The sequence below is a fragment of the Telopea speciosissima genome, chromosome 5 (genome assembly GCF_018873765.1).
Source record: "Telopea speciosissima isolate NSW1024214 ecotype Mountain lineage chromosome 5, Tspe_v1, whole genome shotgun sequence".
Taxonomy (NCBI): Eukaryota; Viridiplantae; Streptophyta; class Magnoliopsida; order Proteales; family Proteaceae; genus Telopea; species Telopea speciosissima.
The window spans coordinates 38,513,663-38,531,904 of NC_057920.1; the positions used below are offsets into that span (position 1 = coordinate 38,513,663).

At 40.0% G+C, this 18,242-nt stretch overlaps 1 protein-coding gene across 1 annotated transcript in view; it reads right to left on the reverse strand.

Moving 5' to 3' along the window:
* LOC122661552 overlaps positions 1-18,242 on the reverse strand; it is a 124,448-nt gene that overhangs the window by 68,658 nt on the left and 37,548 nt on the right. The window contains exon 5 of the mRNA XM_043856975.1: positions 11,625-12,086. Within this exon, the coding sequence (XP_043712910.1) occupies positions 11,625-12,086 (462 nt within the window). The remainder of the gene's footprint in view (positions 1-11,624; positions 12,087-18,242) is intronic.

Consider the following 18,242-nt stretch of genomic DNA (forward strand, 5'->3'; position numbering starts at 1 on the left):
GGTTGTGGGTCTAGGTGATGCAGCACCAAGTGCCCACACCCGAAAGAAGAAGAAGAAGAAGAAGCAGCCCTGACATTAGGGCTTAGTTTGGGAGCCGTAGCTTATTTTTGCATTTTAGTATTTTCCATACTTAGTTTTTATTTCAGCTTATTTGTAAACTCAAATTGAACTGGTTCAAACCATGGTTCAAGTTAAGTGATTTAATTAAGTCTTTTATTTTAAGTTGTTAGGGAAAATTAGGTCCTTTTATCTTAAGTTTTAAGTTGTTTTATTAGGTCCCCACCCCTCCACGATTTAGTGAGGAAGTGTTTTGCTTAGACTAGGATTTTGGCCATTGGCCTTTAATTATAAATATTAAATTTCGTGGGAGGCTCCCCCACAGTCGATTAATTAAAAAAAAAAAAAGAATTTGTGCTGTCAGTTGTTGCTGCTCCTTGAGAGTGTTGCATCCTTGTGGTTCTATCAAGGTGGAAAGGGTAGGTGGATCTCCTACGACTCCTTGCACCGAGACAATCGGGAGGATCTCCATTGAAGGTGGTTCGGTGGTTCCATCCTTCTCCATTGCTCAAGCTTGCTGCCAAAGGAGTCTGCTGCAGATTGACATCCAACTTCTGTTTTTAATCCTCTAATCCCTTCCCCAATCGATTCCCCTTTATTTTTATTTGAGTTCCATAAACCCTAAACACCCTTGACTCTGTCCAGCATCAATCCTTCATTAGAATTCCTTCATATTTGGATCACAGCTTCCCATTAACACCCCCTCCACTCGATCCTAAGTTGCTGCCCCCAAATTATCACTGAAACCTTAATTCCCCTCTCCTCTAGTAAAACCCTAAAAACCCCAAAAGCTTCCTAGACCTAACCAGCCATCAGAATTACACCATACTACAGCCGAACCTCCTTCCCATTGCCCCTAGCACTCGGCCAGAAGCCTTGGTCCAGATTCCTATCTTAAACCCTAGTTTTAGCTACTTTCCCTGTTTCCCAAAACCCAAAACCCTAACCCTAACTTTCTGGAATTTAGAAACTCATTCAAACCTGACTTAACCTATACCATTAGCTTCCCCTAGACCTGCCTAGCTTTACCATCTATCACACTCACCTATTATTCTAACCTAAACCCTAGGAATTGACCTAAACACCAATTCTGTCCTATTGCAACTGCAGAACCAGCAGCCCCTTGGTTCCTTTATCATTAGATTCTGGATATTTGGCCTCTAGTAGGCATGGACCGAAATATCGCGAGATCTCATCGAGATCTCGCCGAGATTCTCGGTTTTCCAGGAATCCGAGACAAGATGCATGGCGAAATAGGAAAAAGTCAATTTATCGGCGAGATCTCAGCGAGATCTCATCTCGAAGAGGGTTGAAAAAACAGGAAAAAATCAAAGGAAAACTGCAAGATCTCGGCGAGATCTCAGGTCGAATATGGGTCTCGGTTATGGGTCTGGGTCATTTTGACCCAAATAACTTGTTTTAACTTAAACTCTTAGAACTTCTAATTCATTTGGGGCTATTCTGTCGACAGAGAGCCTTTTGGTTCTCTTCTTCTCTCCAACTCTCTTCTTCTCTCAATCTTCTCTTCTCTTCTTGATTATTTGGTTGGATTCGAACATTTGGAAGGTGAATTTGGTGGCAAAGTGAAGATTGCAGCTCAATTTTGGAGGATTACTCAAGTTTGTGAAGGTTTTTTGAAGGTAAACCCATTTTCCCTAAACCTATTTTTTTGAAAAAAAATTGATGAAATGTTGTTAGATGGGTGTGATTTTGAGTTATGTTATACAAGTTGGGCCAATCTATGACTTGATGGAGGCCGAATTTTTTTTGGATTATTAAATTATTTATTATAATTTCTATAAAAAAAAAAAAGATTTTTTTCAAAAAAGAAATTAAAAAAAATAGGATAAATACTTATTGTTTGGATGTGATCTTGATGTATGTTAGACTAGTTTGCATGCTCTACAGCCTCATGGAGTCATTGTTTTTTTCACCCATTAAAAAATATATTTTAATTTTCAGATTTAATAATAATATTATTTAAATAGTTACAAAATATATAAAATTAAGGAAAAATACCTGTTTTTGTTGGAAAATTATGCACAACAATTGTACATAATATCCAACTTCAAATGATGTCAAATACATCATTATATTATAATATTTTATATTTAAAGGTATAATTATTTTTTATAAAAATTGTAAATATTATTTTTAATTAATAAATAAATACTAGGGTTAGGGAATAAATAAGAGATAGGTATTTGATTGTTGTAGTAGCTTCATATTATGTTTAATAGTTATAAATACAATACTTTAAGTGTTTAATACCTTACTTTAAGTCTGTAATAGTTACTAATACATGTTTTTTTATGTAACAGTGTAAAAAATACGATATTTCTTACACAATGGGGGATATAGCATGGTTACATGGAGTCCCAATGTCTGAGGACAAAAAGAAGTCAAAGTGTAACTACTGTGGGAAGATTCTAAATTCTGGAAGAGCAACTAGGTTAAAGGAACATTTGTCTGGTCTGGGTAAGGATGTTGCCAAATGCAAAAATGTTCCGAGCCAAGTGAAACTGGCAATGACACAAAATATAAGAAGAGTACGGACAAAGAAAGCTGAGAGGGAAAGACAACAAATAGCTTTCGATGAAGCAGTGCTAGAAAGGCCTGGTGTAGACATCCATGGGGGAGTAGGAGATGATACTGAATATAGGCCTACACCTGGTGAGTTCGGATCAGAGGCTGAATGGAGGATTTACCGTAGCGCGTAGGCAAAGTTTTCATTTTGACAATATAAGAGCATATGAGCAAGCAAGAGGAGCTGGTAGATCTGGCTCAGCTGCACCAGTGCAAGAAGATGTGAGGAGGAGAAGCACTGGCACAAGAGATATCCCACGGCCCCAAGCCCAACCACGAGTACGATCCCCAAATACCGTTCTTGAGCAGGATCCATCTACCTTTAGGCAACAAGATGCCTTCCAGCCAACCATCCCGCAAGTGTTTGGTGGTAAACAAGAGGAAGCACAGAAAGCCTTCAGCAAGTTCATGCTATACAATGGCATTCCAGCTAATGTAGCACAAGGAACATATTATAATGCATTCCTTGACGCTGCAGGGAGGGCTGGCGCAGGATGGAAGGGGCCTACACCATATGAGTTGTATAATGTATATTTGCCTAGAGAGGTAGAAGAGCTGAAAGAGTACATAGAGGGTCTGAAGCCAAAGTGGGACACATATGGGGTTACTCTTATGGCTGATGGTTGGACTGGACCTACTAGACAGTCCATCATAAATTTCATGCTGAGTTGCAACGGGAAGACTGTCTTCTTGAAGTCTGTTGATGCATTAAAACATGTCAAGGATGCATCATACTTGTATAAGCTACTGAAGCAAGTGGTGGAGGAAGATATAGGAGCAAAGAACGTTATCCAAATTGTGACGGATAACGGTTCTAATTTTAAGAAGGCTGGAGAGAAATTGATGAACAAGAAGAGTAAAAGGACCCGCCTCTTTTGGACTCCATGTGCAGCCCATTCTATTGATTTAATGCTGAAGGACATGGGGAAAAAAGCTTTGGTGGCTGGTGTGGTCAATAGGGCAAGGCAAGTGACCACCTTTGTGTATAACCATGGTTATGCTTTAGCCATGATGAGGGACAAATGCAAGGGGGATTTAGTGAGGCCAGGTGTCACTAGATTTGCCACCAATTACATTGCATTGAAGAGCATTCAGTCGAAGGTGGTAGGTCTGAGGTCAATGTTTGCAAGTGAGCAATGGTTTAGTTGGCCAGGCTCTAGGACACAAGAAGGAAAGGCAGCACAAGAGACCATTGCAAGTGATGGATTTTGGAAGGACTTGTATAAAGTTGTTGCTATATTAGAGCCAGTGGTGGCAGTACTAAGGATGATTGACACGAAGAAGAAGCCTACCTTGCCCCACATATATGCTGCCCTGCAAAAGATGAAGGAAATGGTCCGAGCTGCAATACCCCGAAGTGCTCGCTCATACATTAACATCATTGATGAGCGATGGGAGAAGCACTTGAATCATCCCTTGCATAAAGCTGGTGAGTTCAACACTTCAACATCTATACACTTTATATGAGTTTTTACATTTACATATTCAAACCTCTAAAGTATTCAGTCACTAACAACTTATATTTGTGGTTTCCCCTTTACTAGCATACTATTTGAATCCAAAGTACCAGTACTCGCATGATCTTAGGCTGGACACGGATTTGTTACTGGCAGTTGAAAATGTTATTGAGAAGTTGGAGGTCAATTCCAAGACACAATCTAACTACAATGATGAGGTGAGATTATGGGACTTTGGTCTTTTGCTAGTCAGTAAAGGAATGTAATTACTAAATAGCAAATACTGATGCCTCTAACACTGTTTGAAATTTCAAATGTAAATAGATCAAGGCCTTCAGAGAGGCCTCAGCAAGTTTCAGTCAAAAATCTGTAGTGGAGGATAGACAAAAGTCAAACCCTGGTACGTGGCAATGTAGCATAACTTTACATATATGACTTATAATTTATTCCTTTACAATTCACATATTCTTAATATTCTTCGTTTATAATGCAGCTGACTGGTAGGTGTTGTATGGTACAAGTTCACCCAACCTGAGGAAGATAGCAATCAAAGTGCTGTCACAAACCTGTTCATCCTCTGGCTGTGAACGCAACTGGAGTACATTCGCCTTCATACACTCAAAGAGGCGGAACAGATTGGGTAGTCAACGACTGGAGCAACTGGTGTATGCACATTATAATGAGACTAAGGATGAGGCACATACGTGAAGAATTTGAGAAGAATGACAAAGAGCCCATCGAGCTAGCCAACATATTCCAGAAGGACACTGATGATGATGAGGATCCCCTATTCCAGTGGGTGAGGGATCGTGGTGCACCAGAGATGGATGAGCCTGGAGGTAGGCCCGACTCCACCATTGCGTCCGTAACCGGCACAGATGTTGAGGACTATATGTCGCAAGAGGGGCGTGCACATTCTCAGTCACCGAGACCATTTGAGACTGCAATAGGAACTCCTCCTGATGATGATGATGATGGTGATGATGGTGATGGTGATGGCGATGACTCTGCTGGTGGTAATGACCCTCCTGTTGGTAGTAGTGGTGGTGGTAGTCGTGGTGGTACTGGTGGTGGCATGCCTGCTGGTGGTTATTATGATGATCATCATGAGGGGATGGGCGAGCAATACCAGCAAGAAGTGGGAACAGAGCAGGACCCTGTGCGTTTCACAGGTGAGTCTCAGTTTATACATGCCACACAAGATCAAGACCATGGTGGGCACAGCAAAACTTACAAGAGAAGGACCGGTCGCAAACACAACCAACCTCAGTATGATGACACGAGTATAAACACCATGCAAGTTTTGGAAGCATAAGTATGGATGCTGGTAGTCAGCATCAGCCGTGGCAATCATCTCAACCTCATTATGCCTATGATTATGGCCAGCAGAGCACCGGTTCTGATTATAGTTCCTATGGTCAATTTGGGGCCTTTGGGCAGTCAACACATGCGTATGACTATCAAAGCAGTGAGGCTGGCTCTGGCATTGGGTCCACATACATTCCACAATATGACAGTAGCACAAGCAATGGATATCAACCTTCACAGCAACGGTCTAACGCCACTGTGGAACAGCTATACCCTAGGATAGGGGTCTTGGCATATGTGGATGACAACTCTTATATGAATGCTGTAGGGAACTATATGCAACAGTGGAGCAACAACATGTCATGGGAAGACTATGTGGGACAAATGGGGAACGAATATGTCATTCAATCTCATTTTATGTGATGATAGTTGTAACTTGTAACTTGTAACATTGTTATTTGTTAAGCTTGAGCAATTTGATGTATCACTTATTCAATTTAAACATTTGTAATGCTTATTAACTTGTTTTCCTATTAATTGAATGTTTTGTTTGAGTTCTATGTACATAAATTATGTCATTAATGTATATACTATGCTATTTTAATACGTCGCCGCCTACCAACTAATGGTCCGATGTAAAAGTCATCTTTGGACTTTGTTTTTGCAAAATCTAATAATGCCATTGTGTTTAAATGGCCTAAAATAGGTTGTATACCAATTTACAGACCCAACAGAGGTCTAAAACCCACCGAGATGGGCTTCCGAGTCGAACAAAAAAAAATGCACAAACTTGCCGAGATCTCGGCCCAACTCGGTTTTTTCATGGGCCGAGATGGCTCCGAGACCCAAGTTTTCGAACCTTGCTAGTAGGTCCTTTGCCTATCTAGAGCTATATTACTAGGTGATAAGAGGTCTAGGGTTACAGTCTTATAAGCCTTAAGAAGTATATTATAGTTAAGCTTTTTTGTCTGTATTTTTAAGTCAATGGTGGGCCCCACCATAAATAACAATAGTGTAATGGGGGAGGGAAATTTCTGAATCGTGCAAGAATAGGGTTACCCCGATGCGTGGAAGAGAGAGTTGGGTTCTACTTAAACCAGAATTAAAAAGTAGAGATTAAGTACGAGATTAAAGATTAAAAAAAAAAAGAGAGAAACGTGAGAGAGAGGGGGGTATAAAGAAAAAGGGATTGAGAGAGAGAGAGAGGAGCACAAAAAGATAGGAAGAGAACCGAGACAAGAGGGAGGAGGAAGAACATACCAGGTTAGTATACCGTACAGAATTCAGATTTGATTTTTTTAGGGTTGATTTGGGTATCTAAGACGGGATTCCTTTGAAACTTCTCAATCTGTGGGAACATTGGTATATTCAGCAATTGTTGGATGATAATCACTAAGTCGTTCTCCCATCCAGAGTACGGTTTCCACTAGTAATATCAGAGAGCTAAAAGAACTATTATGTAAAAGTGATCGTGTTTGTGCAGATTGTGGTGTACAAGATCCAAAAGGGGCGTTGTGATTAATTTGAGTACTTGGAATTTGGAGGGTTGAATTAACGCATTCACAAGGTATGTGGAATATAGTGGGTGCACACCACTGGTGTGTTGTATGTTTTACTTATGTTTTGTTTAGAATGCTTGTTATTGCTGAAATAAGTAGGTGCAAGGAGATTTGAATTGTGTTCGTATGTAATGTGTGGTGATGAGTAATGTTTAGTGTTGATAAATATTGTTTTAGGTGATGTATTGTGAAAGTGATGCCTAAGTGCTAGTAATTATTGCCTGGATGCTTTTGCATGCGTATTGACCAAGGTTCAAAATCTCGTGAAATTTCGGCGATATTTCGCCAAATTTCGTATATCTCGAGCTGTCCGAGATACGATACCAATCCGAAATGGAAAAATACCATATTTCGACGATATCTCGTGAGATATCGACGAAATATCCTGGACTCATGATATATCGCGAGATATTGAAAAAGTCACTAAAAGTATCACGTGCAATATTTCGGAAATTTCGGTCATCTCATTTTGGAAATCTCGGTAATTTCGGTAATCTCGTCTCGAAAATTTCGGAAATCTCGGTATTTTTGGCATTTTACACCCACAGAAAAATACCATATTTCGACGAAATTTCGGTATCTCGGAAATTTCGGTCAGACCGAACCACCGAAACGAAACGAGATTTAGTACCATGGTATTGACATGTTATATTTTAAGCATGTGTGTTTTTAAAGAGTGTATTTGAAGGGAGAGTTTGAGGGTAAATAGACTGCACCGTACCGGTGGAGAGTCATAGCCACTAGAGAGATAGAGTGTTTCGTGGGGCCGTAGAAACATACCCACTATACACATGTGAGTTGTCAGTGGTGCATATATAGTCACAGAGCGGGTGACAATAGAAAGTGATCGTAGGGGGTCGTGTTTCTCTCGTGTTATAGGTGGTGGTAGCTTATTTCCTTCAATGCCAACTAGAGTGATAAACAGTGATTATAAGTAAAAATTGTATTGATGAAAAATGTTACTTTTTAGAAAACTAAAAGTGTTTTGTTTAGTCGCATGTGATTGTTGGTTGTTGTTTCTGTGGTGTGCTCTTACTATATTATGTTTTACTGTGCTGTTTAGCTCACCCCTATCTTTCTAACATCACAAAGGAATGAGAAACAGATGTATGCTCTTGGTGGAGAGTTCTAGGGCGACTCGAAGATATATATTCATTACTTACTATTTTATTTTATTAGATAGATGTAATAGGGAGCAGTTTGAGATGTAAACTCTGATAGATTAGATTTTGGAGGTTTTAGTTTGGACCAACCTTAGATTGCCACCAATAGGAGTTGTTTGAGATTTAGGCTATTGTTTGAATATTTTATGTTTGAGACTTGAATTTGATGATTTATTTTGAATGGCTCCGTTTGATTTTAGCAATCGTTCGATCAATGTTCGTGAGGGCTGAACCCCTACCTGTATCTAGTTTGGGTCACGACACGCACTACTTGGGTCTATTTATTACACCATAAAAATGAAGTTTTTCACTGTTTTCAATTGTTTCACCACATGGTTCAGACCCAATTTGATGTAAAGATTAAAATCCTTCGCACTGATAATGGCAAGGAATTTATGGAAGGTCCCTTCCAATAGTACCTTGCTGATCAAGGTATCCTTTCATCGAACCAGATGTGTTGATAACCCTACTTAGAATGGTGTTTCCGAACACAAAAATGGGCACTTGTTAGAAGTGGCAAGGTCCCTTATGTTTGCTATTAATGTACTTGCCCGTTTTTGAAGTGAGGCTGTTCTCACTACTGCCTACCTTATCAATAGGATGCCTACCCGCGTTTGGATTCTCGCTGTCTGCTTGATGTGATTTCAGGTTCCTCCTCCTTCATTGTTCCTCCAAGAACCTTTAGCTGTGTTTGCTTTGCCCGTAATCATCACCTTCATAGGAAACTTGATCCCCAGCATCTCAAATGTATTTTTATTGGCTATTCTGCTACACAGAAAGGTTATAAGTTTTACTTAATGTAGTTCTAGATAGGGTAAAGTCCTACTAGAAGCCAATTAAACCAGGACCTCTGATTATGCTAGCCGATTGGGCAGAATTGGGTAATTTAGGTTAAAACTAGGGTCAGGATGAAGGTGATGAATGATTGTGATAAACAGTAATGGTGGGCAGGTGTTTAGAAGTATTTTGATGTAGGTTAGGTTAAGTTTAGATGGAGTTTGAATTTCTGGAAAAATTTGGGTTTTGGTTTGGGTTTTGGGTTTTAGGAAAAGTGGAGAATTTAGGGTTTAGAATGACAATTTGAAGAGGGACTTTGGATCGAGTATCCTAGGCAGTGAGGAGAAGACTCGAGTGGAGTTTGGCTGGATATGGATGGCTGGAAGTGTGAGTTCTGTATTTTAGGGTTTGGGTTTTCAGTGGAGTTAACAGAAGTTAGGGTTTTAAGGACTGAATGCATCTGCAGTGAAGGTTGAGTGGAGGGAAGGGTTTAATGGATCTGTGGTTGAAGTTTGAATGGATTTGACTGGAGGAATACGGCTGGACAGAATTATGGAGGTTAGGGTTTATGGGAATCGACTGGGGAGGGTAGGCCTAGATTAGAGGATGAGAAGAAGAAGGGTTATTTACAGAATTCTGTAAATAACTTACTGGGATGAAGATCAGCAGCAGCAGTAGCTTGAAAGTTGATCGAAGAAGACCTCCGGATCATGAACAGATGCAAGGAGTCATAGGAGATCCACCTACCCTTCACCTTGATATGACTCACAAGGTTGTCTTGATATGAATCATAAGACTCACTCTCAGAAGACATAACCAGCAGCAACAAAGACAGCAGCAAAGAGATCGATTTTTCAAAGTCTAAATTGTGGGGGAGCCTCCCACGTTTTCATTAATAAATAATATGGCCTAAGGCCCAATCCTATTACAAATCTAAAACCACTCCCTCTAAAAATCGTGGAGGGGGGACAAAACATAGCTTTAAAACTATTACTTAAAAGATGCTCTAAGAGCCAATAGGATTAAAACAAAACTAGCCAATAGAAAAGAGTCACTTAATTTGGACCATTGGTTGGACCGGTTGAATTTAAGAGCTCAAAAAAAAACTAAGTGTAGAATGAACTAAAGCTAAAATAAACTAAGTAAAACTAAACTAAGGCTCCAACTAAGGCCCTATGGTTAGGGCAGCTTGTCTTCCTTGCGGATGCTTGGATCTGCATCATTTACCATCCTCTTTCTCATTGTGTTTTGGTAACCATGGATGTTTTTCATGAGTCTGAAGCCTATTATTCTTTATCGGCACCTCTTCAGGGGGAGAGTGTTCTCCATGGGGAAGATATACCATTTGTTGCTCCACTTGATATTCCAATATTTCAGGCAGAGGATAAGGCTGATGATACTGCTGCTATCGAAAAAGATACTATGGTTGAGAAGGAGAATCTTCTTGTTCAGGGAGAGACTAGACCTTTACAAGTGTATGTTCGTACACCTAGGAAGCAAGTAGATACCACAACCATGAGTCACGCCAACCGTCAACCTCTGACCCAGGTTTTACTCCACCTTCTGGTAATCTCTTATCTCCTAGTGATAGTGATTTTTCACTTGACTTACCTATTGCTGTTCGAAAAGGAATTAGATCTTGCACTCAACATCCTGCCTCTAACGTTGTTCCATATATATCTATTTGACCTTCCTACTATGCTTTTGTCTCTTCCTTGTCTTTTGTTTCCCTTCCTCAGAACTGGCAGGAGGCACTAGCAGAGTCTCGTTGAAAAATGCTATGCTCGAAGAGATGAAGGCACTTGGGAGCTGGTTTCTCTTCCTCCAAAAAAGAAACATGTGGGGTACAAGTGGGTATTTACCGCTAACAGAAAATGGATGGAACAGTGGACATATACAAAGCCAGGCTGATTGCCAAACCTATAGATACACCTCTTGAGGCTAATGTTCATCTCAAGAGTAAGGATGGTGAGCCGGTTGATAAAGGCCGATATCAGAGATTGGTTGGGAGATTGATATATCTTTCACATACTCGACCAGACATTGCTTACGTTGTAAGCTTGGTCAACCAATATATGCATGATCCCTATTCTACACATTTAGGAGCTGTGTTGCAGATCCTTCATTATCTGAAGTCAGCTCTAGGGAAAGGTGTACTTTTTTCTTCCCATAGTCACATGCGTGTAGAAGCTTTTACTGATGTTGATTGGGCTGGTTTCCCTGATGACCAGCGGTCCACATCCAGTTATTGTACCTTTGTTGGTGGTAATCTTGTTACCTGGCATGGCAAGAAGCAAGCTGTAGTTGCTCGATCTAGTGTTGAAGCAAAGTTTCGTGCTATGGCCCACGGTATTTGTGAGTTGTGGTAGTTTCAGAGTCTTCTCCAGGATCTCGATGTTGCAGTTCACCTCCCTATGATGCTATATTGTGATCAATTAGCTGATGTTTTTACTAAGGGCCTTAGTAGTAGGGTTTTTCATCCATTTGTATGCAAGTTGGGCATGTTTGATATAGATGGACCAATTTGAGGGGGAGTGTTGTAATATGGGTATAAAGGTAGAATTGTCCTAAGGGCAGTACTGTACTTGTACTTATTCTATTCTATTATAAATAAAGCCTAGGCTTCTGTCAATTGACAAGCTATCATTCACCAAATCACAACAGTAAGGAATAGCAACACCATATAATTACTAAAAATGTAAACAGCAGGAACATACATGGGGGAAAGTAGCACCCAACATTCTATCAACGTGAGCAGAAGTTTCCGTAATCCAATCTTTTGTGCGAGTCACATTAAATGATCCCATAATATGGGCTGCCTTGACATTGTTTTTCTCTTTCAGATCAACCAAGGGAGTAACAATATTGATTGCCTGGGCATTTGAATCTCCTCCTCTCTCACTAGGCAAATGACGAAGTGCCTCTAGAAACGATTGGGTAGACTTGTCTTTGTTTGGATCAAAGCCAGTCATATCAGTTGTAGACATATCAAGGCAACATATGTTTGCCTCATCTTCAAGAACTATCAAAAGGAATTCAGCTAAGCCTCTAATAGCTTGATCAGTTGCTTCCACACTTCCAGCAGCGCCACTTACCATTGTCTTTGAAATGCGCAAAACTTTTGCAAACTTACTAACTACTCCAGGTAAGAAAAAAGCTAGTGCATCAGCAGTACCAACCTGCAGGAAGTCCAGAAAGAAACATTGACCTATAAAACAAATTAAATCCAGAAATGCAAACAAAAAGGTTTGTAAACATAAGCATGATACAGGAATGACCTCGACCAAACTAGTGTGATTGATACTATTCATTCATTTCTTTATTTCATATGAGCAAAAAATCAATTGGCTTATTGTAAATTCCTACAACATTAAATCGATTTTTTTTTCACAGTTAATGAACAAAATGTCAGCATCTGGAATATAAGAAGAAAAGATCAAGCAAAAAGTTGGATGACTTTGATGAACTTCTTGTCAGTTCTCATTCCAGTGGACTAACTACAATACAGATAGTCATAAGACATTTCATACCTTGACCGAAGTCCTACCTGCTCTAGAGAATACAAGCTATGAACCCACCCAAATCATAAAAACCTCATTCCTTCACTGTTTTTAATCATAGAAAGGCCAGAAACTGTCCTATGGCATTAAAACGACCAGTCCTCTTCCATCTTTTTGAACCAAGAGCATCCCATTGGTGTTTTATTGAAATTTTTATACTAACTTAAATTTAAAAAATGTAATTTCCTGGCATAATGGGGGAATTAAAATAAAAATTAACCTATGACGTAGATCCTGTAGAAGTGACGGAAGGATGATCTGATTTCTGGAAAAGCCTTGAGAGCACTTTGGCCCTGAGACAGTCAATCAGGGGTAAGTACTTTTACATAAAATAATATTTTATTGGCTTTTAGGCTGAAATGTCCACACATAGTCAAGGTTAGTTCCCAGCAGTTACTTCGGAAGTTTTACCAAAAAGGGTAAAACTATTTTAGGGTTTCGGGAGAGAGAAACACAGAGGGGTATTTCTAGAATTTTTCATAAATAATTTCATAAATAAGTTACTAAAATAATTCCATAAATAATTCAATAAATGATCACTTATTAAATAACACTTTAATTGCTACATTGTACCAACCAAACGGACCCTAACCTGATTTGGGATAAACCTAAACTGAACTGTTCTAGTGTGAACAGGACTAACACTTGTGGGCTTAACAATTTTACCATTTAATTATTCAATCCTATTAAAATAATAATATTCAAAGGATTTTATGCTTGGTCGAATAATGTCCAAGAAGTATAAAGATTTATTTGGCCAGGTTTGCATATTACTTCAACGGTTCAAGAATAATAAGTTGATTTTGGTTCAGGTTAGTGACTCAACGTTTTAACGAAGAACCAAGTTACCATGTTCGATATTATTTATATCGATCAATAAATTTAGTCTGATCAAAGTCGAATTTTGGGAGTCTGATTTAGTAAATTGGTTAAGTTTCTAAACATAATGTATTGACTAACAAATGAATGGGCAGTAATAGAGAGTGATTCAGATTTTGAGGAAACACCTATTTTTTTTGGATCGTAACCACACCATTTCATTTATGACGATTTTCTGGAGGAATCATGATATTCAAGAGGCTTTGTGGGAAAAAGAAGATGAGATGCAGTCCAAGTATCCACAACTGTTAAGAGATCTAGATTTTTTTAATTTCGAGGATGAAATTCCTTTAAGGGGGGTGGATTGTAATATCCCGCATTTATTCAGCGATCTAGGTAATTTTAAATTTCGAGGACAAATTTCTTTAAGGGGGGTGGATTGTAATATCCTAGCATAATGGGGGAAATGATTTAAAACTTAACCTGTGATGTAGATCCAGTAGAAGTAATGGAAGGATTTCTGATTTCTGGAAAAGCCCTGAGAGAACTTTGGCCCTGAGACAGCTAATCAAGGGTAAGTACTTTTGCATAAAATAATATTTTATTGGCTTTTAGGCTAAAATAAGTATGTAAATAATAAAGATTAGTTCCTAGGAGTTATTTCGGAAGTTTTACCAAAAAGGGTAAAAATGTCATTTTCAGGGTTTCGGAAGAGAAACTCAAAGGAGTATTTCTGAATTTTTCATAATTAAATAAATTAATAAAATAATTTGATAAATAATTCAATGATCATTTATTAAATAACACTTTATTATATACTCTTTTTTGTTTACTTTTCTTTTGCAACTCAAAAATCTTTATTTATATTACTCTTTTTCTCCTTGGGCCCCTACCTATCAAAAAAAAAAAACACCAAACGGACCCTGAAAGGAGTTTAAATCTGAAAAAGGAGCAGAAGCTTCCACGTTTCTCAGAAAAACCGTGGGGGGGAGAAAGAGAGGAAGAAAAGAAAAGGGAAGAAGGAGAAGAGAAGAAAAAAGAAGAAAAGAAGAAAGGAAGAAAGAAAGGAAAAGAAGAACATCAATAGAAGGAAGTGTTAAGAATGGCTGTATTGTATCAGGGGTATATGTGTAAATATCCCCTTGTATTATTTTCTTATTTTTTGTCATTTGTATAAGGCCAAGGGCCTAGGTGTAATTTACTATTCTTTTCAACATAAGCATGTTAGTCTCTAGGTTAGAAACATAAGCATGTTAGTCTCTAGGTTAGAGACATAACACTAGAACACCAAAACCGTGGCTGCTCTCTTCTCTTTCTTCTCTTCTCCTTCTTCAACCTAAAATCTAACATGGTATCAAAGCTGTTTGCTCCTGGAGTTTGAAGGTGATCGAAGATTGTTTGGAAGGTGAAGAACAGTCTCTGTGAAGGAAAATAGCATACCTTCTCAGACCTGTTTCTCTCTTGTCTGCAGTCCAAATACTGAGCAACCAAGTGCTCTAGTTTCGTGTGGAGGTCTTGTTTCTTCTCACTGTGTCCTCCCACATCTCTTGGAAGCACCCAAGGAGTAGAAGGGAATCTCGGCCAGGCTGTTCTGCCTCTGTTTTCCGCCAGCTGCAATGGTTTTTGGCTCTTGTTGCTTCAATAGGTTCTTGTTTGACCAGTTTCTTTGATCTATTTGAATCGTTTTTTGGTAAGGAACAATACTCATCCTTACTCCGTGGTTGTTTGATCAGTTTTTAGGGATTTAAAGGCCTATTTTCAGGCTATTTATCTCTGTTTTTCCTGGTTTTCTATTGCTGTATTTGTGGGACTGTTGTTGTGGTTGAGATATTTGTTATTTGGGCCTATCAAGTGTTTGATTAAAGGTCAAAATGGGTGACAAAGATGCTGCAACACCCCTGCCTCTTGTAGACACAGCCCAAACAGCCCCATTTCTTCCTTCCTCCTTTGAGAGTCCCAATATCCAACTCCCTATTGCCAAACTTGAAAACCACAACTATTTGGATTGGTCCCGGTCCATGAAATTGATTCTCCAGTGTAGGGGAAAGATGGGTTACATCAATGGTAGTATACAGGCCCCTCTTCCGACTGAGCAAGGGTATCCCAAGTGGGACTCTGAGAATTCCCTGGTGATGGCCTGGCTTCTTTTCTCCATGAAACCTGAGATTGGAAGAAGATTTATTGGCAAGGAGACTGCCAAGGACATTTGGGATAGTGTGGCCCGTATTTTTTATCGGGTTGGGGACTCTACTAAGGTGTACCAACTTCTCCAACAGATTGTCAGCTTGCGCCAGGGTGAGAGAAGTATCTCTGAATACTATAGCCATGTTGTGGGCCTGTGGGAAGAGTATGACCATTATAGAGATCTCCAGTTATGCCTTGCTGATGAGGTCAAGGTGCATCGGTTATTTGAGAGAGAGGGTTTTATTTCTTCTTGGAGGACTTGATGCTGATTTTGAGCCTCTTAGGGTGCAAATCCTTGGCCGTCCAAGTCTTCCCTCACTGGAGGAGGTGTGTGGATATCTACAAAGTGAGGAGACCCGTAGGGGTGCTATGGGGACTGCCCCCACTGTTGAGCACTCTGCACTTGTTTCTTCCACTCCCCCTCAGGACTCCACCAAGGGGGCCGATAAGGGGGTTGCTAAGGGAGCTGTGAAGGGTCGATTCCCATGTGACCATTGTGGCAAGAATGGGCATACTAAGGATTTTTGCTGGGATCTCCATGGGAAGCCCCCTGTTGGAGTTGTTGAATACTTGAATCTGATGAATCCTCTCTTTCCAAGGAGGACATTGCTACATTTCACCGGATTGTGGCTCATTTGGATGGTTCCTCTGCCACCGGTTCTTCCACTGCACTGCAGGCTTCCTCCTCTGGCCTCACCTCTTGGGTCATTGACTCAGGGGCCACAGATCATATGGCTGGTAGGTCACAGCTATATAATTCCTATTCTGTTTGTTCTGGGAAAGATAAGGTAAAAATTGCTGATGGTACCTTCTCTTTTATTTCTGGTAAGGGAGATATCCAGGTTGCTCCTTTTTTACCCTTGAAGTCTGTTTTTCATGTTCCCAACTTTGCCACTAACCTTCTTTCTGTTAGTCAATTAACTAGATCTTTGAACTGCTTTGTCACCTTCTTTCCTACCCATTGTCTTTTTCAGGATTTGGTGACGAAGAGGGTGATTGGCAGTGGTCGTGAAGCTAATGGCTTGTATGTTTTGGAGACTGGTACTTCCCCTGTTCTGCAAGCTCAATCCTATGTTTGTGGGCTAGAAGGTGGACGTACTCAGGAGGATATTCTGCTATGGCACCGTCGCTTGGGGCACCCCTCCTTTTTTGTTATGAGGAAACAGTTGCCACATTTGTTTACTTCTTTTCCTGTCTCGTATATTTTTCATTGTGAACCTTGTCTATTTGCCAAAAGATGTAAAACAGTTTATGCATCTAATGGTAATAGATCTACTTCACCTTTTCATCTTATCCATACTGATGTTTGGGGGCCCTCCCCTGTTACTTCTTTGCGTGGCTTCCGCTACTTTGTTTCTTTTATTGATGACTTTTCTCGGGTTACTTGGGTTTTTCTTTTGAAACATAAGAGTGATGTCCATGTTGCATTTGCAAACTTTTATGAGTTAGTGTATACCCAATTTCAAACTCGGATCCAAATTGTCCGCTCAGACAAAGGTGGGGAGTACATGTATAGTGGTTTGGAAACCTTTTTTTCTGACCATGGCAATATTCATCAGGTGGCTTGTGTTGATACCCCTCAACAAAATGGGGTGGCTGAAAGAAAAAATCCCCATCTCCTTGAAGTGGCTAGATCACTTTGGTTTACCATGCATGTTCCAAAAACTTTTTGGTCTGATGCTTTACTCACTGCTGTCTTTCTTATTAATCACATGCCTTCTAGTGTCTTGACCTTCCAGGTTCCTCTTGATCTCTTGCCTTCAAGGTCCTCTTCTTTTTCTCTCCCTCCAAGGGTGTTTGGGTGTATTTGCTATGTCCATATTAGCAAATCTACCAGCACTAAATAGGATCCTAAGGCCCTGAAGTGCATCTTTCTTGGGTATTCCTCCCCTCAAAGGGGTATAAATGCTATCATCCTCCTACCCGTCGGTGGCTCCTCTCCAAGAATGTTAATTTCTTTGAAAACATTCCGTATTTTCAGTCCCCTCTTCAGGGGGAGTGTGGTGGTGGTGTTGAAGGTGAAGAGGTTCCCGAGTTTGTGTCATTTCCTTTCTCCTCTCTTGATCCTATTTCTCCTTTCCAGCTTGACAAAGGGAAGAAAAATTCTGTGGATATTGTTGTTGAGGGGGAGCCTCCTAGTGCACAAGAAAACAGAAAACAGGGAGAGTTATTGGTGTATACGAAGGATAGGAGAAATCCTCCTTCATGGCTTCCTATAAAGAAGACCTGCCAAAATCCTTCTTCGTCTCCTCATCATGAGCCTTCATCAGTTGAGACAGGTATACCTTCCTCTAATTCTCCATTCTCAGACTTAGATCTTCCTATTGCTCACCGAAAGGGAACTCGGGCATGCACTAATCCTATTGCCAAGTTTGTTTCCTATGATTCTATCTCCCTTACAGGTAAAGCCTTTACTGTGGCTATCTCATCCATCTCTATTCCCAAGAATGTAACAGAGGCTATGGCAGATCCAAAATGGAGAGAAGCAATTAACACAGAGATGTTGGCTCTTGAGAAGAATCACACTTGGGATCTTGTTGAACTCCCTAAAGGGAGAATCCCGGTTGGGTGCAGATGGGTATTCACAGTCAAGTTCAAGTCTGATGGTACTGTGGAAAGGTATAAGGCAAGACTTGTCGCCAAGGGGTATACACAGGTGTATGGCATTGACTATCAGGAAACCTTTGCTCCAATGGCCAAGCATAACTCCATCCGTGTACTTCGCTCAATGGCTACAAATCTTGATTGGCTATCATACCAACTTGATGTGAA